We start from the raw sequence: 26,965 nt of genomic DNA on the forward strand, positions 1-26,965 counted from the left end.
GAAAGATCTTGATTGGGGCGAGTGAGACCGGGGTGGTTGTCATGATGCGGCGTAGGGTCCAGCGCCGGGGTGGTTGCTGATGCCGTGATTGGGTTTGGGTTTCTTTCAAGGTGATATACTAGATCTCATCTCATCGGCCAGGGATGAGATTTGAGGGGGAGGCAGACCTTGTGCGGAGGGCCTGAGGCAGCAGAGCTTCTCTCCGGTTGATGGGGCCGCCTGCTCCGCCGACGTCGTCGCCGGCACGGCTCGCCGGGGAGCTCCGTTGTTCTCTGGCGCGCTGCTGACTGGGGAGGCAGGTGCTCCGGGCCTGCGGGAGGAGGAAGAGTTCTGCTGGTTGCCTGTTATTTTCTTGGGGAGGGAGGAGAAAGAAGTGAAGGGAAGATATCAACTTGATCTTTGGTCCCTCATCAAGGTACTTGTGTGTTCTCCTTTTTTGTCTCTCTTGCTGCTGGGGAAATGGAATCATGAATTCATGATGTTCTTGCCATAACTGACGATTCCACTTGTGAAGAAGGTACTCTGCATACTCTCTGTTGCGCAGTAGTACACGGCATTCACTCATTCATCTGATGATACTAGCATCTTTGTGTACCTCTTCTCTCTTACTCTCAGTGCTCATATGTGTTCTAAGCTGTTCATCATCATTGACTTTTCCAAGTGCAAAAAAATTGGTCCTGATTTGCAAGCTTGCTAATTCTGCTCCTCACCTCTTTGTGTTCCATTCTGTTGCTTCAGTGGCAGCAGCTTTGACGTGCGAGTAGGAGCAGCGGCACCGGAGATCTCGGGCTCTGGCATGGGCTCGTTCGGGATGGAGTGGAACCAGAGGAGCTCGGTGCTGTGGGACTGGGAGAATTTCCCGCCGATAGGCGAGAACCCCAAGAACGCGATGCAGGCCGATCCAAGATTTGCCGCCGTTGCGGCTACCATGGGGAATGAACCGCTCCATTCTTCTGGCGGTAGCGGCACCTTCTCTTCCAGCTCAGAGATGGGGTATGGCTCTTCCAAGAGCTCCATGTCCGCGTCGATCGATTCTTCGAACAGGGCTGGGAACAACATGGAGTTCAGATTTGCGCCTGTCAAAAACCCTGATAGGAACACGAGCAAGAACACCGAGCTGGGTAAAGTTGATAACACGAGAACTGGAACATCTCCGTCGCCTGTGGTGGCAGTGAGCAGTGGAGAGCCGGTGATCGGCCTGAAGCTTGGCAAGAGAACTTACTTCGAGGATGTCTGTGGAGGGCAGAATGTCAAGAGCTCGCCATCGGGTGCTGCGAGCGCGCCAAACAAATCTCCTGCTTTGGGCAAGAAGGCAAAGGCGGAACAACAGAAGCCACATAACTCGTACTGTCAGGTTGAAGGCTGCAAAGTCGACCTCTCTTCTGTTAAAGATTACCATCGAAAGCACAGAGTCTGTGAACTTCACTCTAAGGCTCCGAAAGTTGTTGTCGCTGGTCTGGAGCGACGCTTTTGCCAACAGTGCAGCCGGTGAGATGCTTTAGATTGCAAACAGTGACATCCTTGAGCACAAAAAAACTCCGTTGGTCTGATCTGTTTCTTTCTCTTCTTTGATTTTCCACTTGTTTCTAGGTTTCATGCTTTAGCTGAGTTTGACCAGAAAAAGCGAAGCTGCCGTAGGCGTCTCAATGATCATAATTCCCGCAGGCGGAAGCCACAGCCAGAAGCAATTTCTTTCAGTTCATCAAGGATGTCTACGATGTTTTATGGTAGGTTACTAGGCTTGTATTTGCCTTATGTTTTGTAAAATTCATGCGTTAAGTAAGATGCTTACATATGTCCTAAAACAGCCACGCATAGTCACGCCTACTCAGCGGCACAAAAAATTACTAGGGTAGAGCATTTTTTGTGTTTGAAATGGTCAATTTCTTTGTTGATTCAAATTTCCTCGCTAGTCATAATGTAAAAAATTAGTCACAATTTTCGTAACTGTGATATCAGAAAGGCTCTTTGTGATCCTGGTGACTGCCATCTGTGAGGGTTTCTGTTGATAGGAACAATTTATGATGATTCCTGTTGATGGGAATTAATGGATAACAATTGTACTCCCTCCGTTCCAAATTAGTTGACTTGAATTTGTCTAAATACGGATATATCTATACTTGTTTAGTGTCTAGATACATTCGTGTCTAGATAAATATGGGTCAAGTAATTTGGAACGGAGGGAGTAGTTGTCCCTATTTTAAGGAGTTGTGCCCAATGTACTATTCATTTCACTTTGGATTACTCAAAACATTTTTGTACTTTTATCTGTTTATAATTATGTTATTGCGTCAATGGTATAGTGATTCAGAAAAGGAAAAACAAACACATAATTGTACAAACAAATTGAGGATTTGGAGTTATGGAAGCAGTTACATTTCTGACTTATTAACATTTTGTGCTAAAACTTTTGTAATGATTTGAACAGATGCAAGGCAACAGCCAAATTTCCTATTTGGTCAGGCTCCTTATGTTCAAATGAGAAGCTGTGGAAGTTCTTCATGGGATGACCCAGGAGGCTTCAAAGTTACACACACAAAAGCTCCTTGGTTAAAACCAACAACTGCTGCAGGTGTTCATGGGATACATTTATCTAGTCAGCAGATGTCGGACAATATTATGCCACATGGTGCACATCATGGTTTCGATGGGTTCATGGCATTCAAGGGAACTTGTACAAAGTTCCCTAATCAAGGTATTTCCCCGCTTATGAATGAATTTCCAAACGAAATGGTGAAAAAGTGACCATATAAAGGTCATCACTTACATGTAAACTCTTCTTCCTACAATTCCTAACTAAAACAAGAATAGATAAATGCACTTCTTCGTGTTTTTTCCACAGAACCACCTTATGAAATTAGGATGTTTCTTCTAATTTGTAGCTGTTTGTTGGTTGTTCTTTCGAGTTAACATAACTGACATGAAGCTTTCTGCACTTTCTGAACATATAGCTGTTTCATTTCAACATTTTATTAGGTAAGTTTAGTTTGCAACATATGACTATATACATGGTCCTTATTTTTGTAATCTGAGGACCTGATTGCTAGGTCCATTCTTCTCCATGTTTTATCTTTTCAAGGAGCTCTAGTCACCTACCCTTATTTTAGCAACCTCTGGTTAATCATGCTCTTTTCACTGAATTTGCTTCCTCGTAGATGATTGTACTTCACAGATCCACCTTAAGAAGAGCTGTCAGCCTGCCCTCTTAGTACTGATTTGGTTCTGACATTTACCAGAAACTATGATTAGTAGTACCATTTGAGACTATAGCTTTGGGTCCGGAAGAGACTGTGGATTACCTTATTTGTCATAGTCTGGCATGATTGAGTTGCTCAGACGAATTTTTAATAGTGCTTTGTTTTTGTTTTTTATACTGGAAAGTTGTTGATAATGAGGCACATGCAGGCAAGCCTTGGGGCCAGAATAAATAAATAAAACAATAGTCTGTTATAGAATCATGAAAAATTTGGTTTCATCTTTACTAGTAAAGTAATGATAACTTCAGAACTAATTGAGATTTTCCATTGCACAGTAACTCTGCATCTGCGGCGATTATATTCTTAAGTATGTTTAGGCACTCCAAAGAATCTTTTCCTTGGTGATGAACATTAGCACTAAAAGTTGTTCTACTTGTTTACCCTTCCAGGTGTCCAAGCTTCTGCTGTTGCTTCCGACTCCAGTGGAGCCCCGGATCTTCAGCATGCTCTCTCTCTTCTGTCAAGCAACCCAGTGGGTGCTGCCAACCTCCAGCCAAGTCCCCAGATGCACTCTGGGGTGGCAGCCATTGCCGGCGCCCCCAACCCCGCGATGCACGCGCTGGGATCATCGACGGGGCTCTGGCTAGACGGCAGCCAGCCCCTCGATGATCACCCGCGGTTCCAGGTCTTCGAGCGCTTGGGGGACCATGACAGCGAGCTCCAGCTCCCAAAGCCTTCCTACGACCATGCCTCGCACTTCGACCGGATGCACTGATGATGGCTCCGGTCCACTGGGTGCGTGATTTTGTCACGCGATCAACGCCGTTTCTTCGGCCTGAAAATCGTAATGCTGAATTTACTTTGCTTTGACGCCGTTGCCTGTCTAGAGGCCTATGGTTTTGGCAATGCCTAGAATAAAGGCGCACACGAACAGACTTAGGATCAAATCGACCCAGTTGTGTTGCCATGGAGAAAGATTTTGATCCATCATTAGCCATTTGTCTGAATAATTCTGAACTTGCTATGTTTCTGAATGGCTTCTCCAACTGTAACTGATCATGGTTTTAAATTCTTGATGATGACATCGCACGGCCGTAGCGGTGGTGCCAGCCATTGCAAGAGGACCGGCAATGGGTGGGACACAGATCCAATGACCGCGGCATAACCTGGCCAGGCACTGTGCATCGCCCCGTAGCGCCGGGCACTGTTCATGCTCTGTCGTGTGGGTGCCGTTACCGTTCCTGTCGATCCGTCCGTTGATTTTAAATCGGACGAGGGGGGCATGCCACCATTACTGTCCCTAAAGCCTAAGGCAGTAGGTCTAAAAACATGAGCACAGGAGACTGCAGGCATCAGGTGAAAAATGAACTGCAGGTTTGGAAGAAAAAAAAGAACATGCACATAAGCATCTTGGTATCATCTTTTCAGGGACTTCTTATATTCCATAATTATACACCAATCATTTGTTTAGACTCTGATAGTGTACAATAATATTGCAAGTACAGTTCCTTCCTCTGCCTACCATTTTTCTGCCTTGAGAAGGTATGTACGTACCAGTATGTATGGATTTTCAGTTGCAGATAGTGTGACCTGCACTGCTGCGCTTCTGACTCGGATCAGCAGCTAGGCATCGCCATGTCCCTCTGGCGATCCGCTGCCCAGGACGCGGCAGCGGTACTCTCCAAGCGCCCAGATAGGGAAGATGTTCCGATACTGGGAGTAGGTGATGGCGCAGTTCCTGGCAAAGATGCCGATGATCTCCTGTGGCACAAAATTCCAACAGCGATGAACAAACAAACGCAGACAGAACAGCAACTGAATGCAGGATTGCCGGTTAATCAGTGTCTGGAATCTAAGCAGCAGGCGGTTTTGACAGTGATTTTCATGAGAGTGCCCTTACAAGAAAAGAAAGTGCCACTGCTCGGTTCGTGGAATACTTACTTGCTGAGGGAACTCTCCATCCTCTAGTTGTAGGTTGATCAAGACCTTCGCTGCCCGGTGCAGAGGCCCTGGGTCTCTCTCGGCCTGCTCCAACGGAAATTGAAATGCAGATACCAATGAGCACGGCGAATACCTCAATGAACAATGTCAAATCAAGGAGAAAGGGAAAATAAAACACAAAGAACCTGCCCAGCATCAATTAGGGCCAGCATGGCCCAACTGGTGTTGACTACATGGGGGCGCCTTCCTTCAAGTTCAGTGTAAACCTATTTGCAGAAATTTAAGAAAGAATGTTCAGATCAGAGAAATTCTCTTTTGCATAAAAAAAATCAGAAGAATGCATGCATGTTTGGTTTTTTTGCTTTACTGGTTGATTGATATTTTGAAGCATAATTTGTTTTGCTGAGGAATTGAAGACAAACTCTTAGGACGAACAGGACAATCCTTTTGTATCATATATTATAAAACAACCAGCTCATGATTGTATACGAATGAATAATTAATTTTTATCTCAAGCTAGTGTCCCTCGTGTGTTACTTCTTATACATCAAGATCCGCATATGATATTTCTCCCTTCTAAGAAGTAGAGGCCATCATGTAGAGGCCCTTCTTATTGGTTGTTAACAGATCTCAACATGACTGCTAAGTCTGAGCTAACAGTAAACTTGGGCTTCATACTTATGATCAATATAGGACCGATCTGTTTCCAGGTTGAATCGCTGCATACGGACATCCATCAATAGGCATTACCTCCTAGGAAGAAATGAATGTACCTTATCCCTGCATGACAAATAGCTTTCTCCCCAGCCACCAGAAGGAACCTCTTTCGACAACAAGAAGCCGCATGCCTTCCTGATAGCCGGACAGTTCTTGAATGTCCTTCCAGCAGCGACCAATCCCCTCACTGCAGACCACGCCCCATGGGTGAAACAAATACCCCAGGAGCCATACCTGTTGCGAATAGAGAGAGCAATGAGCAATAACAGCAGCAGCTTCTGTGTTTGAGTGGAAACACCAAAAGCACGAACAACAGTAGCAGCAGATATATTCTCTTATTCCGAAATGGAGTTTTTCAACACTAACCATGAGCCGTCACTCCTTTGAATACTCAGAATGAAGTTATCGGCTTTATGGATGCATTTGTCAATCTCCTCCCTTCGATGCTCAGGGTAGTGCTTTCTGAATGCAACCAGGGCCTGGATCACTGCCGAAGTACATTCAACAACACTGCCAGTCGAGTTTAATCACATCTCAGTTCAGTTTCTCTTAAACACGACAAATCAGCATAATAACAAGAATAGGGTTGTCACATCTTACGGATGATCAATCATTATGTCCCCAAAGATCTCAGAAGGATTGAGAAACTGAACAGTTTTAAAAGCATGTCAAATTGCAAAACACTATTTACAAAGGGCTGAATGTGTAGAGTCCTCATTACAGTTGTAACTCACCTCCAGCCAGGCATAAGACCTGGTGAGTTCATATGATGCAAAGCCACCATTTCCGTTCTGTAAAAAACGGTTTATCCGACAATAATTAGTTCCACCCAATTTAAACAAGCATATTGTTCGAGAAAATTTAAACAAACATATATGCAAAAAAAATTCATAGATAAATCTGTAAGAGCATAGAGCATAAGTGAACTATTGACTCCGTCGAGTAGCTTTAGAGGTTTGAAAAGGGGATATGCATACCATCCAAGAAAGCAGACAATTGACAGCATCATAAAGTCTATTGGCTTCTATTGGTACGCCAACCATTTCCGGAGAAATCTTTGACAACAACAATGAGGCCTGATGAAAGAAAAGAAGGAATTTCATAAATTGTGAAGACCACAACATCACAAAAGAATATACTACAACTTGAGAGTTATTATGGTTAGTGGCCTGATGAATGGACTCTTTTCTGTTAATATTATTTTCAAGCGAAAAAGGTTAAATACATATGAAAGTTAGTGGTCAAAATTCTAAAAGTTTGTCTGCATAGACTAATGGGCGATATAAATTTTGGAATGGTGGCAATACCTTTAATCCTACTGCAGTGCAATCTGATACAGGCCAAGCATGATCAGCGGTTGAAAAGGTCCATGCACCTTTAGATATATGACGATACCAGTCACTCAAATCTCCATGGCAGTCGTGAAGAATCTTTCACAGAACACATAACAGAAATGGAGTCAAACGATGACCTAATCTGGCCAGAAAACTAAGCATCAGAAATTTACCTGTGAATTTTTTATGTAGTCATGGGCTAGTTTAAGAGTAGGACAGAACTCTTCTGTGAGTTCCGTAGCCAGTATAGCTTCAACTGTAAAAGCTGTGTCCCAAAGCTGGCTGCCATTATAACCCTACGGTGACAGGACCATTTCACTGGTATTATATTAGCATAGCAAGCCAAAAGAAAAGATTAACTATATCTTAGTATCTCTCCAGATTACAGAATAGTGTTACGTATGTTTGAAGACGGTATGCCCGGACCAAATTACTAAATGACAAAAATAGACACTGTGCTAACTGAAAATGTAGAGTAACTCGCAGTGCTATTTAACTAAAGTTAAGTGCACATGTGAAGCTATGGGGTCCATGACAACATAAAGAATAACCTGCATCTTCATGCCATCTTCAGCAACCCACAAATAATCATAGATCCTTGGAATATGAAGTTTGAATTCCTCTGAGTTAGGATCTTCTATCCAGCAACAAAGCATATTCAGTACCTGCACAGTTTTTCTTTTTTCATTTTTCACAATAATCAACTGAAAACAGGAATGTCAAAAGAAAAAAGGAACAAAAATAAATAACCGCATGCCTTTTTTTTCAGAAACCAGCATGATTTTAAATATACCTTCCCTACAGCACCACTGCAAACATATTGGGTGTTCTCATCTTCGTAATGAATATGTTGCATGGCATTTTTCAAAGCTTTCTCCCTCAATTTGCTTCCAGGCCAATGTGACAGAACTGGTTCAACAAATTTGTGAAGAGTGGTCCATAAGATATCTTGTCCCAGTGGATGAGGACAGTACAGATCCTCCTACAGTAAGTTATAATAAAATCTGTCAAGCAATATTTTATTATTATATTCCGCATGGAGATCTCTACCTAAAGTAATAAATAAAAATGTGTGATACTGACACAGGAGCCATGTCCGTTTACAGATCAAAAACCATGCAGAGCAGAAACTTCTCAATAGCATAATAACATGAAGTTACTTTATGTTGTTACTGGTTTGGCACATGCACGACGAAACAAGTTCCAACAAACCTTAGCACATTGGTTGCGAGCCTTGTCCCAATCAATCTCATCATAGGGTACTTTATAGAGCTCCTTCCGTAAGTTCAATACAGTTGGTGTAATTGGGCCGACAAACCTCTTTCCATATATGTAAGACATGGGAAAGTATACCATTCGGCAATGGGACCACATGCGCCCTGTGTGCGACGCAGAACATTTTAGCAAAGATAATAAGGTAAGAAATTACGATAATATATACTCCCTCCGTCCCAAAATAAGTGTCTTTAATTTAGTACTCCCTCCGTCCCAAAATTTAGTACAAAGTTGAGTCACTTATTTTGGGACGGAGGGAGTACAACTTTAGATTATGATAATATATAACCCCTCCGTCCGAAAATAAGTGTCTTTAATTTAGTACAACATTGTACTAAAGTTGTACTAAATCAAAGACACTTATTTTGGGACGGAGGGAGTACTATAATAAAATTATTGCCTTCTGATAAAGTTTGTGATGATAGAAAATGATTTTTGTTCTGCTGCAAAAAAGAAAAATGGTTTTGTTGCCAATCTGTCAAATAAACTTTCCCAGGGTCAGCTGCATGAGAACCATACTTGCAGTATATTCTACTGATCATCTGCACTAACAGTCAAACAAGCATTCCATGCAGTTTATATGATAAATTTTGCCAGTGTTGAGTTATTAGTCATTATGATAAAATTTCTAGATAACTAAATACAAGCCAAAAGAGAAAGCGAAAAGGTATTTAAGGGGGAAACAAACCTGGATGAAATGGGAGGCAGTATGGAAGTAACCATAGTTCTGGAAGCAATGGATTGTTACCAGACCAGTCAAATACACCAAGAACCTTAAGAAAGTAGAGACATCAGAAGAACTCTCTGGGTTTGAAACAAGTACACTTGTAATAACAAGACCAAAGCAGATAACAGAAAAGAAAACAATGCATAACCTCCGTACCGAAAGCCAAAACTTTCCCCATGATGTTGTAAAGGTTGCTCCTCCATGATCCAAAATCCAATTCTGAGCTAACTGAATGGCTCCATCTTCACTATCTGATCCTTCTCCAAGTAATCTCAAGGTAACATAGTTCAGGACAGAACCGAACATGGTGCTTGGGCCCTCAATGTGCAATCCCCAGCCTCCATCTTTGTTCTGCGCTTAAATTCACGGAAAATTTCCCTTTCTTTGAAAAGCATAAACAAAAATAGTAATGGCATATACATTAGGGTAGTAGTGAGATGTAATGTGGACATAAGGAATGAGATGAAACACACAGCATGTGGATTGCAAAGCCAGATTTTGTTTGCGTAAAAATATCATAGTTAAGAAGGTTTTGTTAAGATGAATATTTCCTTGCCTGATGATTGTAGAGATACCGACGTATCTCCTTCTGATGCTCTGACGATAAGACAGTATTTAGAGCACCAGTCGAATGCAGCGCTATTACCTGAATAAAAATAGGGTGAGGAAACCAAATGGCTCACTTCTCTCATACAGAAGTACAACAAAACAAAGGATAACGTAGAATGAGATGCCACAATATCTGCAATGCTGAAACCAAGTGAGAAAAGTGACGCTCAGCTGGTAACCGATACAGATCTTTCACACCTTTCTAAACAGGAATGCAGGAGCTCTAACAGATCAATAGAGGAAGGCAAAAGTTTACTGAAGCGTCAAGACCAAAAGGAAGTCACTGAAGGCGGTAACTGCAAAATAAGCAGCAACTAACTGAGCAAGAAGGCTTAGGCACTAGTTCTCCAAGAATTATGAAGAATGATACTAACAGAGGATACTGTCTTCGAAGAGCCATTTGGCACAGTTCTATATTTTCTAAGAGTTTGGGAGCAACTTGTTCGGAAGTTAGCTGATATATACGATGAGATATGCTAGTGCAAGAACACATGAGAAGGCTATAACTAAGGAATCTTAACCAGTTCACTGTTGTATATGAGCGAAAGGAACTACCAAGCCCGGCAGAAGGAACATAGGACCGGCGATATCCCCAGGCCAGTGTCCATCATGTGCTTGGAGAGCAGACAACTGTCCAATTGCCCTCTTTAAAGAGGTCAAAACAGCTTCTTCGGTGACATCTTCATGCTCTTGGAGCTTGATACCAGGAACGTCCAGCTTGGGAGCACCCAACTCGGCGAACTGCAAAAGGTGCAAGTGTTTTGCAATGACATGTGAGTTAGTTAAAGACAAAATCAACTCCATGAAACTAACTGGCGAAAATGGCCTTCAGCGAGAAATGCATGTACAAATTCGCATAAATTTTCAATAATCTCAGTAGGAATGTCGTGTTCAACATATCGCATTTTCCTTTTCTTCATATATGGCAAAACACATCGAAATGCAACCCTAATTCTCTGCATGCCCTTCCACGGTACTAAAAAATATTGGATTAAAAACACTTTTGCATCCTATTTTGACGGAATTAGCAAGCCTACGATTCATTTGACTTGCATCTCCTAGTTTATTCCAACTGTGCTGAGACGGCAGATTGGCATTCCAGAGGATAAGTAGACAAGCTGAGACGGCAAATTGCAAGGAGGGTTAGTAGGTGGTTACGCGCTGGTGAGACAGGGCCCAGAATCCGTGGAGGGGACCGTCCGCTGCGAGCACGTAGAGCCTTCTCCGGGGTTCGTCATCTCGCCGCCGCCGTGGGAGTGCAGAGCCGCGGCGGCTCCGGCAGAGCCGCAGCGGAACGGAGGTACAGAAATGGGCCGTGGGTTCCCCTCTAATCCGAATTGATTCTACTCTCGTCCATGGCCGGCCCAGTCGGGCGCCTTGCGTTCCGCTGCGTGGTTTCCGTTGCCCCTGAAAAAAAAAAATTACCGAGTTCCAGCGATTTTTTTTAGAGGAAGTACACAAATGGTTGCTCCATAAGACAAACAAAGGGACAGCTGTCCTAGAGCTTTGCACAAAGGACCCCAATAAAAAAGGATTCGCAATTTGACCCATCAAGATCCCTGTGCAAATCTAATCCCTTAAGCATTGTCGGACTTCATCGTCACCGTGGCAACACCGGAGATGGACGATAGCAGCCATCACTCACGAATCTAGAAGAACTCCAATGCAAACCATGCTGCTAGGTGAATCGATTGAGGCATGTGGCTCGTCGACCGGGGATCATCCTCGATCCCGTCAGACCCCGCCACCGTCGCCTTCATCCACTTAGGTCGACTTTTATTCCTTCAGGTTTTCTGTTTATTCAATAATTTCCAGGTTTCAGTCAGTTTTATTTAGTTTTTCTATTTCAAAAAACAATAGAATGGAACAAAATGTTCATGTCATTTAAAAGTTGTTTATATTTTCTAATAGCAGTGTAATTTTAGGAATAACTTAAACCTTTTTTAAAACATTCATGCTATTTAAAATGTACACCTATTTTAAAAATGTGCATGTAATATAAAAAGTATTCACATCTTTAAAAATGTTTATGTAATTTAAAATTGTTCATGTACTTATAATTTGATGGGTCACGTGGACTCTATTGATTTGACGCAGTATTCCCTTACATTACAAAATTTAATTGTTTTTATTCCATTATTATATGCATGTCTGTTATTCGAGATAGTGAAAAGTCTATTGAGAATCGATTTTAAAATTCAACTGATCTTTTTAAATTTTGGTAATGAGGGAAGGTGATGTTCTAGAAACATGCAATTTTCTCTGTTACAATTTTTTTGTTTGCTGCTACTCATTGTTGATTTTTTAATTTTTCTATAGTTCACAAAGATTTCGAGTAAAAACTTAAAATTCCATGTTTTGTTAGAATTCCATCCTTGCAACATACTTTATTTTAGAATATTTTTATGTTGTTTTCACTTTATTTTACCGTAAGTTGGTTTCAAGAAATATTCCCTCCCATCTCGTCCACTAATTAATCTTTCAATGATGGTATCACCGCAACAATGATTACACTGCCACAAAATTTCCCGTCTTTATTTTTTCCTTTTCTTTCCATTATTTTATGGTCCCATCTTTTAATCACGATGTTGTCTATTTTGTTTATAAATCACATGTATTTATTTGTCTTCATTTTTTATGTTTGATTGTGCCCTCTTGTCTTCCATTTTTAATTGTTCTCTTAGATGTTGTCTCCATCACCATCCTTAATGACAACCTCTGAGGCCTTGGACAGTGTAAAGGTAAGCTCCTCTGGCACCTCTAGCCCCGTCAGATATAGTCATCCATGTCCACGCCATTTGCCGAGCATGATGCCTCGACTGCTATAGATGGTTGTGACCATGTCATTGCGTTGGACGAAGTTGATGACACATGGTAACTCCAAATGCATGGTGAGGACGTCAACTTCATGCTCGGTGATGATATCTACAAAGACGGTGATTGCCTGCATGGATGATGATGACATTGGCATCACGGCTAGACACGCGGATGACCCGGGGCTGGCCCTTTTTCTTTGTCCTTGTTGTATTGCCACCGAGGGATGTTAGAGAGCTCCTATTTAATGCTCTCTGCATCAAAACTTCCAGAGAAACACACATTGTGCTCGCCTTCATGGGTCATCCTAGTAACCTGATATGCTTTGTCACCAACCACCACTCCTCTAGTTCCTAGCAATTTCTTCTTCTTGTGTTTTTTCCTTTGGTCTTTCAAGTCGGGTTTCCTTAAAAAAGCGGGGGGGGGGGGTTTGACCGATTTAAGTAATATCATTATTTTAAGATTAGAAATTTTTCATGATTTTTTTTTAAAAATCATGAGTTCCATAAAATGTTTGCAAATAAAAAATTGTGATTTTTTAAATGATAAAATTTGAAAAATAAATAAATAAAATATAAGTGTTCACAAATTTAACTTTTTTTGTTGTTTTTTTATCATAAATTTAGAAGTTGCTCACGAGTTTTAGAAAACTTCTTAAATATTTATAAAATTTGACTAATTAATAAAATATTAACAGATTTAAAAAATATATTTGAATTTAATAAGGAAATAAAAAGAAAAAACCGGAAGAAAACTAGTGGAAGAAAACAAAAGGGAAAATACAGAAAGAAAAATCGCAAGAGCACAAAGAAAACTGCATCAAGACCTTGTTGTCTTGTAAGGCTGTCCATGACCGTCTCCATGTGCCTTTGCTGGCAATTTGTTACAACGGGCGTCATATAGGGAATTCCGGGATGCAAGGCCTTGGTGGCTCTTTCAGCGCCGATGACATCCATTACAACAACTTACTCCTTGGTAGCTCTTCTTTTTAATCACCTTGGGAGCTCTTATTCCACACTAAAATTGTGGGAGTGCTGCTATAACGTTTAGATAGGTCGGGCCGCGAAGCTCTCGCTCGCTCAGCTTACCTCCTTGCTCCACTCGCTTTAGGTTTTTTTCTGCTCACTCACCGCTAGCTCATAAAAAGCCGGCTACCTTTTTTTATCTGAAAAAGTTTGTTAAATCAAAAAATGTTCAAGATTTAGAAAATGGCCTTGGATTTTGATAATTTTGTAAATTAAAAATATATTTGTAGATTAAAAAAATGTTCATAAATTCGAAATAAGATTGAAAATTGAAGAAATTATCATGAAATTAAAATATATTCTTAAAGTTTAAATATATTCATGAATTTAACACCTTACAGAAAGGCCCAGCGTTCCCACAACCCCATGCACCAGGAGACTCCAAATCTAGGGAGCTTACTATTTATAATGTGTATATTTGATCAAACTTAAAAATAGTTAATCTTTTTTAAATGAATTTATACGCCATCTGTTGGGAACAGAGGGAGTACTGTAGTTGGCCTTCCAAGCAACCATGCGAGCATATTCACGTTGACAAAACTTACGTCCGTGCATGCATGTGTCTCAAAAAAGCGTAAAATGGAAATCACGAGCGAGCTAGCTGACGACGTGGAATGGAGTAAAAGTAGGACGGACCTGCAATCGCATGAGGCGGTCGGCGCTGTGCTTGAGCTGGTGCCGGCGGCCGGAGTACTCGCGGCGCGCGTCGTCGACGCCGTCCAGGGCGCCGCCGCCGGCAGCGGGGTCGAACTCCCAGACCTGGCGGCCGGCGTGCGCGTTGGTGGTGCGCAGCCACGGCTCGCCGCCGGCCTCCTCTCCGATCCTTAGCCGCCACATCGATCAACGTCGACTCAAACCAGTGGCTGGCTGTTCTTCTTAATTTTTCTTCACAGCGGGGCAAGTGAGTGAGAGGAGAGAAAGATATCGAAACACCCCGTGTTTAAATAGGAGAGCGAGATGTCATTTCCACTGCAAAACCATTACCACAAGGGTTACTAGAAAGGACAACAGTCATCTCAAAAAAAGAGAAGAAAAAGAAAGCACAGAGCCACAGACAGTAACTGAAGGATAAGGAAGCGTCCGCAAGCATTACGGAACTTAAGCTCCTGCACGTGGTGAACGAGCTACATCATGCGGCAAAAGGTGTCTTGTCAAATCGGTCGTTGTCATCGAGCCTGCGTGCTCGTTTGTTCTTTCTTTTGTTGTATGTGGCCTTCAGCACGTTTTACTTTTTTCGTTGTAATATTTTGTTACCTACTCCCTTCGTTTCATAATATAAGACTTTTTCAAGCTACATTAGCCTATAATTTTTTTCTAGCCACTGGCTCTGCAAAAAAGATCTGACCCGCGTCGCTCCCGGTTGGCACCGGCGGTGGACTGGCTGCGCCGCGGCCGACCGCGTCTACCCTTCTTTTCCTCTCGTCACCGGAGGAGGCTGTCGGCCGAAGGCCGCACGGCGGAAGGTGCCGACAGGATTTCTCCCGGTGGTCTGGTGGCCGCTAGTGCAATCCGCACGTGGGATAGTGGCTCCAGTGGCGGACCTTAGAATGCCAGCCTCGGGTTGCCACAGTTCAAAATTCACACTAAATATTATCATAATGTCAGCAAATAGGTCTAAAATTGCATCAACTTCATAGATATTTAGTGTTACGCACATAGTAAAATTTTGCAATTTTGGAGGGGGTGCCATGGCACCCAGGGCACTTCCACTAGATCCGCCGCTGAGTGGATCCCCGGTTGTTGTGTCCGATGGAGTTGGCACCTTAGCTGCATCCCGTGGAGCCACTAGACCTGGTGGGTTTGGAGAGGTCGTGCACTGGCTTCGATCCGGCGTGGGCCGGAGGTCAGTTGTGAGTTGTGACCGTTGTGTGCTTCTGATCTAGCGGCGCATGCACGGAGACCGAGAAGACGTAGCACGGACGGCGCTAGAACAACTTCATTGCTGGCTCCAGTGACCGGCCGCGTTCGCTCTGGGCCGGCATGAATGCGGCGCGAAGGGTGGAGGTACGGTCGCTTGGGAAGATGGTTTTAGGTGAGACCAGGTTGTTAGATGCGTATGTGGCGGCGGTCCGGAGGTCCGCAAACCTCCCCCTGGTTTGTGTCAGTTTTGTGAAAATTGGGATGCCCGGACGTGTCCGCAGATAATAGGGGTTCGTGTTGAATAGCAACTACGTTCAAACAACTCGGTTTGGATGTGTGCGGGCTATTTGAGGGTTTGCTTGGAGATGTTTTTTAAGAAGGAGGTTAAACCTCCGGCCTCTGCATTAATTGATGCATGTAGCCATCTTTATTAATTATTCCACAAAGGACGGACAAAAACATACATCAATCCATCCGAAGCCATCACTCACACCTACAGACTCGATAATGTGGAGTGCTCTCACTCCTCCTATCTAAAACTGGTGTCGTCGCCGATCCATCCACATAACGTATCGGGGCCAACATCCGGTGCAGGCGTGCAGCCTACCTAAAGCGCACACCACATGCACACGTTTTAGGAGCTGCCATCATCATCGGCACTGATCCATCTTCAGGAGGGAGATCCACATCATCCTTGTCAATCCGGACATCTGTTGACACCACCACAGCGCCCAACGGCACCCCCGCACTGCGCTCGTCCGTCCAGACGCAAAGACTCTGGAAGATCTGTCGTGCGTAGCACCTGCCGACCAGGCATGACTCAACATAGCACATATCGGCCAGGCATGACCTGACAGCTCCACCGAAGCTCCGTGCAAGACGAAGCCGCTCCACCTCCTGCCTCTGTCTTCCAGCGCTGCTCCACAAATGATGCTCCCAAGAGAGGAACAACACCGTAGTACCGCCATCGCCTGATCTGGAAGACCAGATCCTAGGGTTTCCCCCGAAGCAGCACGACTGGGTCGACAACAGTTACACGACGATGCCTTCGTTAAGGTAACGACACAAAACGCCGCCATCGCCCGCCAATAGCTCGGTTTCCACCGGCAACTATGTCTCCCCGACTCGTAGCCGGGGCTAGATGACGAATCTCGAGAGCCGACCACCCAGCCGCAGGCCGACCACCTCTGGAGGAAGAGATGACCACCACCGCCGACTGCACCGGCCAGAACAGATCTGACTGGAGGTGCCGCCGACGCTACCACCAGGCCCTCCATGCCGCCGCCGCCGATCCAAAGGCTAATGGTGCGCCGCCGCCGCCGCCCGAACAGGGCTTGCCGCCGTGCCCGCAGCCTGCGCCGCCTCCAACTCCGTCGCGCCGTAGCCATCGCCGTCGTGCCGATCGGATCGGGCACTACAACAAACACATACCTATAGCAACGCAAATCTAGCAACGATGATGGAATGTGTTGTTGGGTTCAGCCTTCCACGTCCCCACGAAGGGCTAACTTCCCACGCGCCTCCCCACCTTATTCTCTGCACCTCGTTGCAACCTTGTAAAAAAGAATCAAATCTTTTCTCTCCACCACGCCTCTCTCCGCCGATTCCTCTCTCTCACACACCACAACGTGCCGCCGCCACCTCTGATTCGGGGCAACTCCGGCGCACTCCCACACCGTTGTTTACCGGCCTGCCCCCCTAATCCCCTCAATGTTCTGCACCGATCCTCCGCCGCGGCAACGTTCTCCGTGCCTCAGCACGTGCCCCTGCAACAACCCTCTTCGGCACAGGTCGCCGGCGTGGCTCCGCAGCTACGGTATGTCAGCCGACTACCCCTGCAACTCATCACATCCGCCATTAACGCCCCCATATCCTACGTCCTCTCTGTTTTCTCTCTCCGTTCCCATCTCTTATAGGCACACTCTGGAACAAATATGCAACCTAACCCTAGATTGGTGACTGCCTTGTCCGATTATGTGAGCATCTAGCCCGGTCCGATGGTAACCAACAGATTTGTGATGTTCGTGTTGGTAGTCTTCCAACAGCGGCCAGTCGGAGAACTAGGATCCTGACCGAGGAGGACCTGGTGGATCTTAACGCTGCCTCAACATTAGCTTCAGGCATACCATGTTATTTCCAAGCTCTATGAATCTCAGGCATGTCATGACGTGGAGGTTAGTAGCATACTTACTTGTCCCCCGGTAAGAGTTGTGTCCACTGTATCTAATTATTTGTTCCACCAGTATATAACGTTATGTGATTCAGTTAGTTTCTCAGGCTCTACATATTTGCAGTAAGCGTGATTGTGTTATGGATTGTGACTCTGTGCCTTTAATATTCGTATCCAATTTTGCTTTTGTTGATGCAACTTCTATGTGTATCTATTATGAAATTGTCCTACAGATCAGTTTTCAAACTATTGACAATAGATGTGTGTATATAAGCCGATTGTGTTAAAATATTAATCTTGCTATGGCTGATTGTGTGAGGGATTAACGTGCTTTAGTGCAGTTTGATTTCAATTTCTCAGAGCTTCAGGGGCAGATGGATGTGTAATGGTCAGTGTTTTGCTACACTCGTGGTCAAGGCCAACTCTCGGCGACGTCCTCCACCACCAGGATCCCCTAATGATGGTCTGCATAATCCTTCTTTGGGTCTGTTCAGCCGTTTGCACAATAATAATAACAGTAATAATAATATGATTACCTTGGAGTATTTGATTGTATTTTCTGTAGAGGTTTTGATACAAAAGCCTGATTTTCTGGTAGCTGTGGTTCATTCCATACTTTAGATCACATAGAAGACTAGCATTTCATCCCAATGATTGACCAACTATATTGAGTTAAGCATATCTGTTGGAAGTGCGCCCACAGGATCGATCACATCAAAGTAGACAAAGAACACGCGCATGAAAAACTGATGGCCAAGGGCTCGTATTGTGCCCTGTTTTTCTTTATTTCTTCTGTTTTCTCCACGATTACAAAACTCACGGCTGTACCCACGTATATATATATACACAAGTGCCACCGACCAACTAGACCAAGTCCTACACAGACACCTATCACTTTCCTAATCTAATTACACGGCGACCTTGATCTTTTACTTAAACCTTAAGTCCTAAACTGACTCGTAAACGTACTGGGCCATGCCATGCAAAATCAACTCCAACACGTACTCTTAAACGTACGGCAGCTAGCTTTTGCAAAATTTGCACCACATGAAAACTAACTTGAACTCATTAAACTAACTCAAGATTATTTCTAACAATATCTTCATAAAGCATAGGTTTTTTTTACTACTGTTTAGTTTTCCCATTTGTTTCATATACATCCATGATTCATATGATGTTCTACCATGCACTGAAAAGTTATTTAGACATGGTAATATTATGCTTTTCGCAATCACCAGAAATTAAAAAGAACTACAAGAGATTTTTGTGTGAGCTTGAGTGCTTCATGTCATGACGTGGAATTTTTTTTTGTATATGCTATACAAGTCCTCCCATTGGATTCGATAAAGAGTCCTCATATCACCATCGGCACTGCAATCTATATAAGTCCGATCAAGTCTGTAAGTGGTTGACCATTTATTTTGTATTATTGGAAGAAATATACGTAGCATTCTGTTTTGTTTACTTGGGATATCTTTATGGCGCAATTAAGTAATAATTAACGGAGAGTCTAAAACATTAATGGTCTACATGACAGATCTAGTAGCAAATTTACATTTCAATTCGCTATGACTTGTGTGCCAATTTTTTAACTGAATTGTATGTCAAAATTTTCATTTTCAAACAACAACTGCTAACTGCTACTGCTACAGAATTCTGTATCATATTGTGGTTCGATTAAGTTCATATATATCACTTGATTCGTTTTAGTCGACTATTATTTGTTTCTTCTATGTTGTTCCTGATCTCATAATGCACGACAAACAACCTAGTTTTCTTTTGAGCCATCTTCTTTCGCTATTGTTTCTATTCATTTTGCGTACCTGAGTGCAAAAAACTTCAGAATAAGCTATTCATTGCCATCATCACGTATTTTATTTTGTAATTTTTTCTTGCATTTGTTCACAATTGGACGCAGACATACATTATGACAACTTACGCAGAAGAAAAAGGAACCATCACTCGCAAGCTAGGTAAAATTTGTTCTTTTGCTTTCAATGTGTTTCTTCAACGAGAATGGTTTGGCTATTGAGTTGTCATATATATTGTTTCTTTTGAAATACTTAAACATGGTAACTTATCAGATGGTGATTGTTAGGTTGCACTACTTATTTTTTCTATCTGATACAATACAGAATGGAAGCTAGAAAACAGCAATTGTGTTTTGTGGCCTTTCATAACACAAGCTGTGTGTGCAGCTGCAAGCCTGCAACTCTTTTGTTGTTCGATCAAGGGAGAAGAACTGGGACATACATTTGTGGTGTCACCCATCGAAAATGTGGTAGGAGCTGGTGTTTGACGGTGCAGTGGGACGGCTGAGAGGATTTTTTTATGAGTAGTTTGGAGCTTGCAAGAGCAAAATTGATGGCGGTAGGTGCTGCAAGGTGGATATCGGAAGGTGGCGACGGACAAGGAGAGGACGCTACATGTTGCTCAATGGGGCTCCTCCTAGATAGTTCCACATTATGTTCTTGAATGTCATTTTTAGGTTCAATGTTCAAGACATTATGATTTAGCATAGTTGCGACATTAATTGTAAGGTTGAGAATTGGGCTACTAGATAGTTGTACATTTTGTAATGCTTGGATTGTGTTCTTTGTAATGCAACATAGTCAATTTAATATATGAGACCTCTCTGTTTACTATATTATGGCTCCTATGCACCATAGGCATCGGCTAATAATTTTGGATGCCTATATATAAAATACCATTAATTGTTCATGATATGTAGCAAAAATCATTTTGTGTAGGGCAGCCACCACCGCATATGAAGTGTTGTTTGGCTGCATATCTATACGTTGCTATCTTACAACGCTTATTTAGGCCGTTTACCAACGCATGTATATACGTTGTTGTAGACCCTCGCAACGCCACCAATGACAACGCATATTAATCCGTTGGTGTAGACCTTAGCAACACTTATATGGACATACGACAACGCATTGATGCGTTGCTGAAGGGGGGTTCTTGTTGTAGTGGGGCGCGCCTCCATACGAACTGGGCCCCGCACAACCCCAGAGACGCGGGAGAGAGGTGATGTCCTCCGCCATCGCCGTCGGCCCCTGGGTTTAGACCGGCAGCATCCCCCGACGGCGGCGGAGGGAGGGGAGGGGGGAGTGCGGGCTGGCGGCGGCTAGGTTTTTGGGCACCGCCGGAGTCGCCCTAGCGGGGGGCGACGCGAGGGCCTCTACCAGCCAGTCTAGGTGTTCCCTATAAGTGAGATAGAGTCCTGGGTCTGCTTGGAGATGCCCTTACATACAATATTTTCATTTGAACTGTTTGCAACACATTTCTTTTTGTAGCTCATTTATATTTCTTATTTAGGTTGCTTATATTTCTGTATTCACATATTTACCGTATAAGGTTTGAAAGATAGAGGCCATTAGGTGCACATTTAGGATTATTGAGAAAAAAAAATCAGTATGCACCATGCAAGATGCAAATACTTAGCATTTTTGTTGCATTGCTGGTATATAGTTTAAAATACAGAGAAAGTTATTGCCAACATGAATATTGAGAAAACGTTATTGTACTTTTAGGTGAATGGTAAGGATCTTAGTGTGTGGCAATGGAAAACTAGTAATATTATCGGCACGTCATACAAAACGATAGAGTCCACATACTGCTTTCTAGCATTATCTCTTCCCCTTCTCCTTTTTTTTTGTGGCATCTCTTCCCCTTCTCCTTTTTTTTGTGGCATCTCTTCCCCTTCTCCTTGTCCACTGGCGTCTTCCATCAGTAACAAAAGATGTAAAAATTTATGTGATCCATTTAAGTGTCGTGGACTCTTCTTCCACTCGGCTCATCAATGCCCGTATTGCAATTTCATTTTTAGATTTTTGCAATGTCATGCCTCTATCATTTGTTCATTTTCTAATTACCTTTTCTTCTAGTTACCTCTATCATTTGGTCATCTCGGGCATTATAAATACCATTGTATATTCATAGAAAATTTGCTAAAACATTCTCTTGCACTCACTTTTTCATAGCTCGTTCATCGAAAATGACTTAAACTTGACATATTTTATGCTTACAAACCTTTAAGATAAATTTCAAACACATGAACCAAAAATACATAGTAGGTACAGTACATGGTTGGAATCATAGGTTTTGGATGTTTATTCTATTTTCCATCTGCATTCAATTGTACTTTCAAGTTAACATAACTGACATGAAGCTTACCGCACTCTCTGAACTGATAGCTGTGTCATTTCAACAGTTCATCATGTAAGTTTTGTTTACAAACATACGACCATACACATCGTCCTTATTTTTGCAATCCGAGGGCCTGATTGCTAGATCACATTATTTTCCATGATGTATCGTCTGGAGGAGCTCTAGATCACCTACTGTTACTGTACAAACCTCTAACTAATCACATTCTTGCTTCTCTGTAGATTCATGTCGAACAATTAGCCACAACCTTTGATGTGAAATTGATCCTCCTTGGAAGAGCTGTCAGCCTGTTGCATCATCTTAGTACGGATCTGATGCTGACGTTTAGCAGAAATTGTGACTGGCACAATTTGAGACTAGTTTTTTTAGAGAAAATCTAAGACTAGCTTTCTGTCCAGAATAGACTAGGTGATGGATTACCTTCTTGTCATATTCTGGCATGATTGAGTTGCTCAGCACAAATTGCTGATAGTCTTTTGTTTCTTTTTATGGGGAAGTTGTTGATAATGTTACCGATGCATGCAAGCAGAGTCAGAAAAATTACGAAAACACTAACGCCCACACGTGTGGGTGTTTGCATTTCGCCCACACACGTGGATCCGCATCCGTTTGTGAGCGCACGAATCTTGGCATGTTTCTAGTGCCACGTAGGACTGGGCTGGTGTGTGGGCATTCACCCGGTCGCCCACACGGCCGTTTCACCACACGGGAGGGGCTGGTGTGTGGGCGTTCAGCAGTTCGCCCACACGCCACTTTCCACTCACGCACAAGGGCTGGTGTGTGGGCATTTGCCATCTCGCCCACACGCCCGTCTCATCTCCCACACCCAAGTTGCCACTTGCCATGTGTTTTGCAGTGTACATGGCAACTGCCCTAGTGTGCTTTATAAGCAGGTGGCAACTCTCTCTTTTTTTTACCCGAACATGTCAGTTGCCATGTATTTTGCAGGGTACACGGCAACTGCCCTAGTGTGCTTCTAAGCAGATGGCAACTCTCTCTTTTTTACCCGAACATGTTGTTTTTGCCATGTCTTTTTATAGCTCTACACGGCAACCGCCTAGTGTTACTAGGTGGCAACTCCTAAGGTTTTCAAATCATGGCAACTGTAGTAAACCAGACCATACATGGCAACTGCCTAGTGTTAGTAGGTGGCAAACCCCTAAAGTTTTCAAATCATGGCAACTATAGTAAACCAGACCATACATGGCAACCGCCGCAGTTGCCCAAAAATGGCATCTGGAACTTTTGACATGAGATGGCAACTGCAGTTGAGCAACCATGGCAACTGTAGTTGTCCGGCATGGCAACCGTAGTCCAGCGACATGGCAACTGCAGTTAAACGAACATGGACGAGGGTCTGGACCATGGCAACTGCGGGCGCGCGGTGACTGTCACGCGGGGCGTGCGGGACCACGAGGTACGAGGCCTGACGTACGAGGCGTGTGGGCGTTATCTATTTCGCCCACACGCACGCGTGTAAGAGGGATTGGGAGGGAAAAAAGAGGTGTGTGGGCATTACTTGTTTTGCCCACACGTAGGTGTGTGGGCTGTTCCTCTTATGCACCACACAAAATATGTGGGCAGACTCCCTAACACCCACACGTGTGGCACTTATCGGCGTCCAAAAATTAAAAGAACCTGACTGATGGGCTAAGTAGAAAACTTCTTCCACGAGCAGCAGGAGGCGAAAGGGCTAGGTATTGATTTGGAGCGACATTCTCCAAGGTCTCGGGTTACCGAAAATCTCGCTGCCTCCCGGTTTTTTTGAATGATTTGAATTTAAACGTACAAATAGTGTCAAATAGTATCCGTATGACCGTAGCCTGGTGTGAATCTGCATATATCATACCTCTCCCTTCTGTGAAGCAACCCAGTGGGTGCTGCCAACCTCCAGCCAAGTTCCCGATACACTCTGGCGTGGCAGACATTGTCGCCACCCCCAACCCCGCGATGCAGGCGTCGGGATCATCGTCGGGGCTTTGTCTAGACGGGGCAAAATTTCGTGTTTTGACCCTTTTTGCAAACAAAATCAGGATCTGACCCCCGTTCGAAAATATTTCGGGATCTGACCCTTTTGCCTACCGCCAGGGGGTCTGGCGGTAGGCTTGCACGTCCTACCGCCGTCCCCTCTGGCGGTAGGTCCTTTGACGGTGACTGATGGCCGTTGGGTAGCTGCTGACGTGGAAAAGGGCCTACCGACATCGGGTACGGCGGTAGGTTACTGAAGCCTACCACCAGACCCTCTGGCGGTAGGGTCCTGTGTGGTGGATAAGGTGGGGAGGGGATGGATTGTGGGCCCCACCACCACTCTTCTTCCCCACTCATCTTCTTCCCCGTGCTCAGCTCCTCTCCCCCCTCTCCCCCTCACAAACCCCCCTAGATCCACTCCACTTGCTTGAGATTTCATCGGTGGATCCGGAGCATTTTCATCACCCAAGGTACCTCCCCCATTCCCCCTCCTTTTGATTGGTTGAGATTTTTGTTTTGTGTTGATTTGGTCAATTTATTGCAAACGCTAGGTGTTGATGTTGTTGTGTGCATTTATGATGCAAACCCTAGGTGTTGATGGTGGTTATGTTGATTTGGTCAATTTATTGCCTCTTCCCCTTTGATTTATAGCCCCTTCCCCTTTGATTGGTTGAGATTTTTGTTTTGTGTTGATTTGGTCAATTTATTGCAAACCCTAGGTGTTGATGTTGTTGTGGCATTTATGATGCATTTATGGCTAGGGTTATGGTTATGTTAGGGGTTAGGGTTAGGGTTATGGTGGTTATGTTGGGGGTTAGGGTTATAGGGGTTATGGTTATGGTTAGGGTTAATGGTTAGGTTAACTTTAGTATGAATAGTAGTTATTTGTCCAATTTATGCAAAATTTAGTTCATTTGTCCATTTGTGTTGGTTGGATGACATATATGGATTGATTATATTGTTTCCAATTTCTTAGATGCATAAGCTCGTAAATGTTCATTATTTGGACAAGTCGACATTTATGCTTGGAAATGACGATGAAGGGGAAGAGGCTATGGTTTTTGACACAAGTCAAAGCTTTGATGATCTTGTAGTTAAAGTGAGAAGCGTTTTACATTGGAATGACTCAAATGCCGTGGTTAAGCTTATTGGGAGGTATGACGTTGGATTGGGAGTAAAGTCCCGATTAAAGAGTATGCCCATGACCTCCCAATTGCATTGGAATGTGTACAAGGAAAAAGTAGACGCATCACAAGACAAGTCTCTTGAGATCTTTGCCACAAAGGTTGATCCTCCTCCTCCTTTGCAAATTGATCTCAACCGCAATGCATCCTCCCCCATACATGATGATAGTGCCGAGGTGTATGTCCCCAATTGTTCTAGCCAACCACCAAGTAGCCAACCCAATGAATATCATATCAATGCTAGCGCCATAGTACTCCGTCATGATGCTATTCCTCATGTTGAAGAAGATGCTATTCCTCATGTTGAAGAAGATGCTAGTGGTCATGTTGATGATGACGCTATTGTTGCTCAAGAGGATGCTTACTCGGAGAATGAAGAGATCCATTACAATCCAATTGGTAACTTGGATGTCATTGTGCGGCAACAAGACATGGACCGTACCCTCCCTTATAACCGTATGTGTGGGTATAACTCGGATAACGAGGGTCCGGAGGAAGAGTTGGATGAGGATGGGTTGACTGCGCAAGAAAATGAAATCTACAAGAAGGTGACCGGCAAGGAGAGAGGGCCGCCGTTGTTTAGGGATGTGAGTCTTGCGGACAATGCCGTCGTTGACGGTGGGCTGAGATTCTGCTTGTCTGAGCCAGCGCCGTGCCCCAAATTCAGTGATCCTCGACCAGAAAATGAGGATGAGAATGCTCATTTGAAGAAAGGCATCAAGTTTGGTTCTTTCGTAGAGTTCAAGATATGGTTGTGTGACTATGCCATTAGGAATCATAGGCCATTTGTTGTTGGTCATTCAAATCAAAAACTTCGGTACATCATCAAATGTGACCAAGAAGGTTGCAAATGGATGGTCCGCGGTAGAAAATTCAAAGAAACCGGGCAATGGGTGTTGAAGAGTCATGTTGGCACTCACACGTGCGTACCCCCGGACAAGGCCGACCGAAGCAAAGGACGCCGTCAACTCACGTCTGAGTATCTAGGATACAAATTGTTGCATCAAATAGCACATGATCCAACCGTGAAGGTCAAGGTTCTCATGTCTTCGATTGAGGAACTTTTCGGATACCCGGTCAAGTATGGGAAGGCATGGATGGCGAAGGCAAACGCTATTAGGATGTTGCATGGTGATTATGAGGCCGCATATAACATTCTTCCCAAGATGTTGGCAGCCATTGCTCATCGAAACCCGGGAATGCGCCATCGGGTGGAGTCAATTGACGGAGTGTTTCGTCGTGCCTTCTGGAGCTTTGGACAATGCATTGAGGCATTCACGTATTGTCGCCCGGTCTTGTCTATAGATGGTACATTCTTGACCGGCAAATACAAGGGCACATTGATGGTGGCGATGGCCCACTCTTCTAATGATAACGTGTTGCCGGTGATTTGCCTTGGTGCCTTCGGAGCACGATGATAATTGGGAGTGGTTCATGGGGCATGTGAGAACCAAGGTGATAGGCAAGCGAGAGGTATGCATTATATCGGATCGCCATCATGGGATTCTCAAAGCAATAGACGTTGATATTCCCGGTCTTCCAAAGCTTCAACACCGTTGGTGCATGAGACACTTTGTTGCAAACTTTTACCAGGCATGCAAGAGCAAGGAGTTTTGCAAAGACCTTACCCTTGTTTGCGTTGCATTCAACACCGACACATTCAAAAGCCGATACGATAAACTCCTCAAGGCTTTGGATAAGAACAAAGGGGGAAAAGAATTCTTGCTTAGGCACAAGCCGGATAAAGAAAAGTGGTCACGCGCTTACGATGAAGGAGGTATGCGATATGGGGACATGACAAGCAACATGGTGGAATGCTTCAACAATGTGTTCAAGGGTGTCTGTTCCTTGCCGGTGACCGCAATACTCAAGTACACTTTCATCAAGCTCAATGAGTACTTCCTAAAGCATTCTGAAAGCACGGCCAAGTGGATTGGCGAAAAGATGGACTATCCATTAAAGGTTCAT

The 26,965-nt window shown here is 43.9% G+C and overlaps 2 protein-coding genes and 1 long non-coding RNA gene across 6 annotated transcripts in view; 2 read left to right on the forward strand and 1 right to left on the reverse strand.

Annotated features, from left to right (window-relative positions):
* The window catches only part of LOC123143720 (squamosa promoter-binding-like protein 3), a 4,970-nt gene extending 691 nt beyond the window's left edge, over nt 1–4,279 (forward strand). The window contains exons 2-5 of the mRNA XM_044562684.1: nt 739–1,488; nt 1,591–1,727; nt 2,429–2,695; nt 3,647–4,279. Of these exons, the coding sequence (XP_044418619.1) occupies nt 797–1,488; nt 1,591–1,727; nt 2,429–2,695; nt 3,647–3,972 (1,422 nt within the window). The 5' untranslated portion in view covers nt 739–796 and the 3' untranslated portion in view covers nt 3,973–4,279. The remainder of the gene's footprint in view (nt 1–738; nt 1,489–1,590; nt 1,728–2,428; nt 2,696–3,646) is intronic.
* LOC123143716 (cycloartenol synthase) overlaps nt 1–14,554 on the reverse strand; it is an 18,464-nt gene extending 3,910 nt beyond the window's left edge. The window contains exons 1-20 of one of the 4 annotated variants that reach the window (XR_006470997.1): nt 14,276–14,554; nt 10,959–11,207; nt 10,356–10,541; nt 9,748–9,837; nt 9,348–9,542; nt 9,153–9,237; nt 8,402–8,568; nt 7,983–8,171; nt 7,741–7,854; nt 7,363–7,485; nt 7,163–7,285; nt 6,833–6,931; nt 6,590–6,646; nt 6,456–6,502; nt 6,222–6,365; nt 5,912–6,089; nt 5,324–5,404; nt 5,139–5,222; nt 4,752–4,958; nt 4,372–4,504 (exon numbers count right to left, since the gene is read on the reverse strand). Coding sequence is in view for 2 of the 4 variants with exons in the window: in XM_044562678.1 (XP_044418613.1) it covers nt 4,821–4,958; nt 5,139–5,222; nt 5,324–5,404; nt 5,912–6,089; nt 6,222–6,365; nt 6,456–6,502; nt 6,590–6,646; nt 6,833–6,931; nt 7,163–7,285; nt 7,363–7,485; nt 7,741–7,854; nt 7,983–8,171; nt 8,402–8,568; nt 9,153–9,237; nt 9,348–9,542; nt 9,748–9,837; nt 10,356–10,541; nt 10,959–11,207; nt 14,276–14,476 (2,550 nt within the window). In the remaining 2 variants the exon portion in view is untranslated. Of the gene's footprint in view, nt 1–4,371; nt 4,505–4,592; nt 4,959–5,138; nt 5,223–5,323; nt 5,405–5,911; nt 6,090–6,221; nt 6,366–6,455; nt 6,503–6,589; nt 6,647–6,832; nt 6,932–7,162; nt 7,286–7,362; nt 7,486–7,740; nt 7,855–7,982; nt 8,172–8,401; nt 8,569–9,152; nt 9,238–9,347; nt 9,543–9,747; nt 9,838–10,355; nt 10,542–10,958; nt 11,208–14,275 lie in introns of those variants that run through there. The other 3 variants (XR_006470998.1, XM_044562678.1, XM_044562679.1) reach the window with 3 other exon arrangements.
* Nucleotides 14,555–16,873: 2,319 nt separating this feature from the next.
* Nucleotides 16,874–20,290, forward strand: LOC123143721 (uncharacterized). The gene is made up of 2 exons (XR_006471000.1): nt 16,874–19,642; nt 19,868–20,290. It is a non-coding gene; the product is annotated as an uncharacterized lncRNA (long non-coding RNA).
* Nucleotides 20,291–26,965: the final 6,675 nt, after the last annotated feature.

This window comes from Triticum aestivum, chromosome 6D (assembly GCF_018294505.1).
Source record: "Triticum aestivum cultivar Chinese Spring chromosome 6D, IWGSC CS RefSeq v2.1, whole genome shotgun sequence".
NCBI lineage: Eukaryota > Viridiplantae > Streptophyta > Magnoliopsida > Poales > Poaceae > Triticum > Triticum aestivum.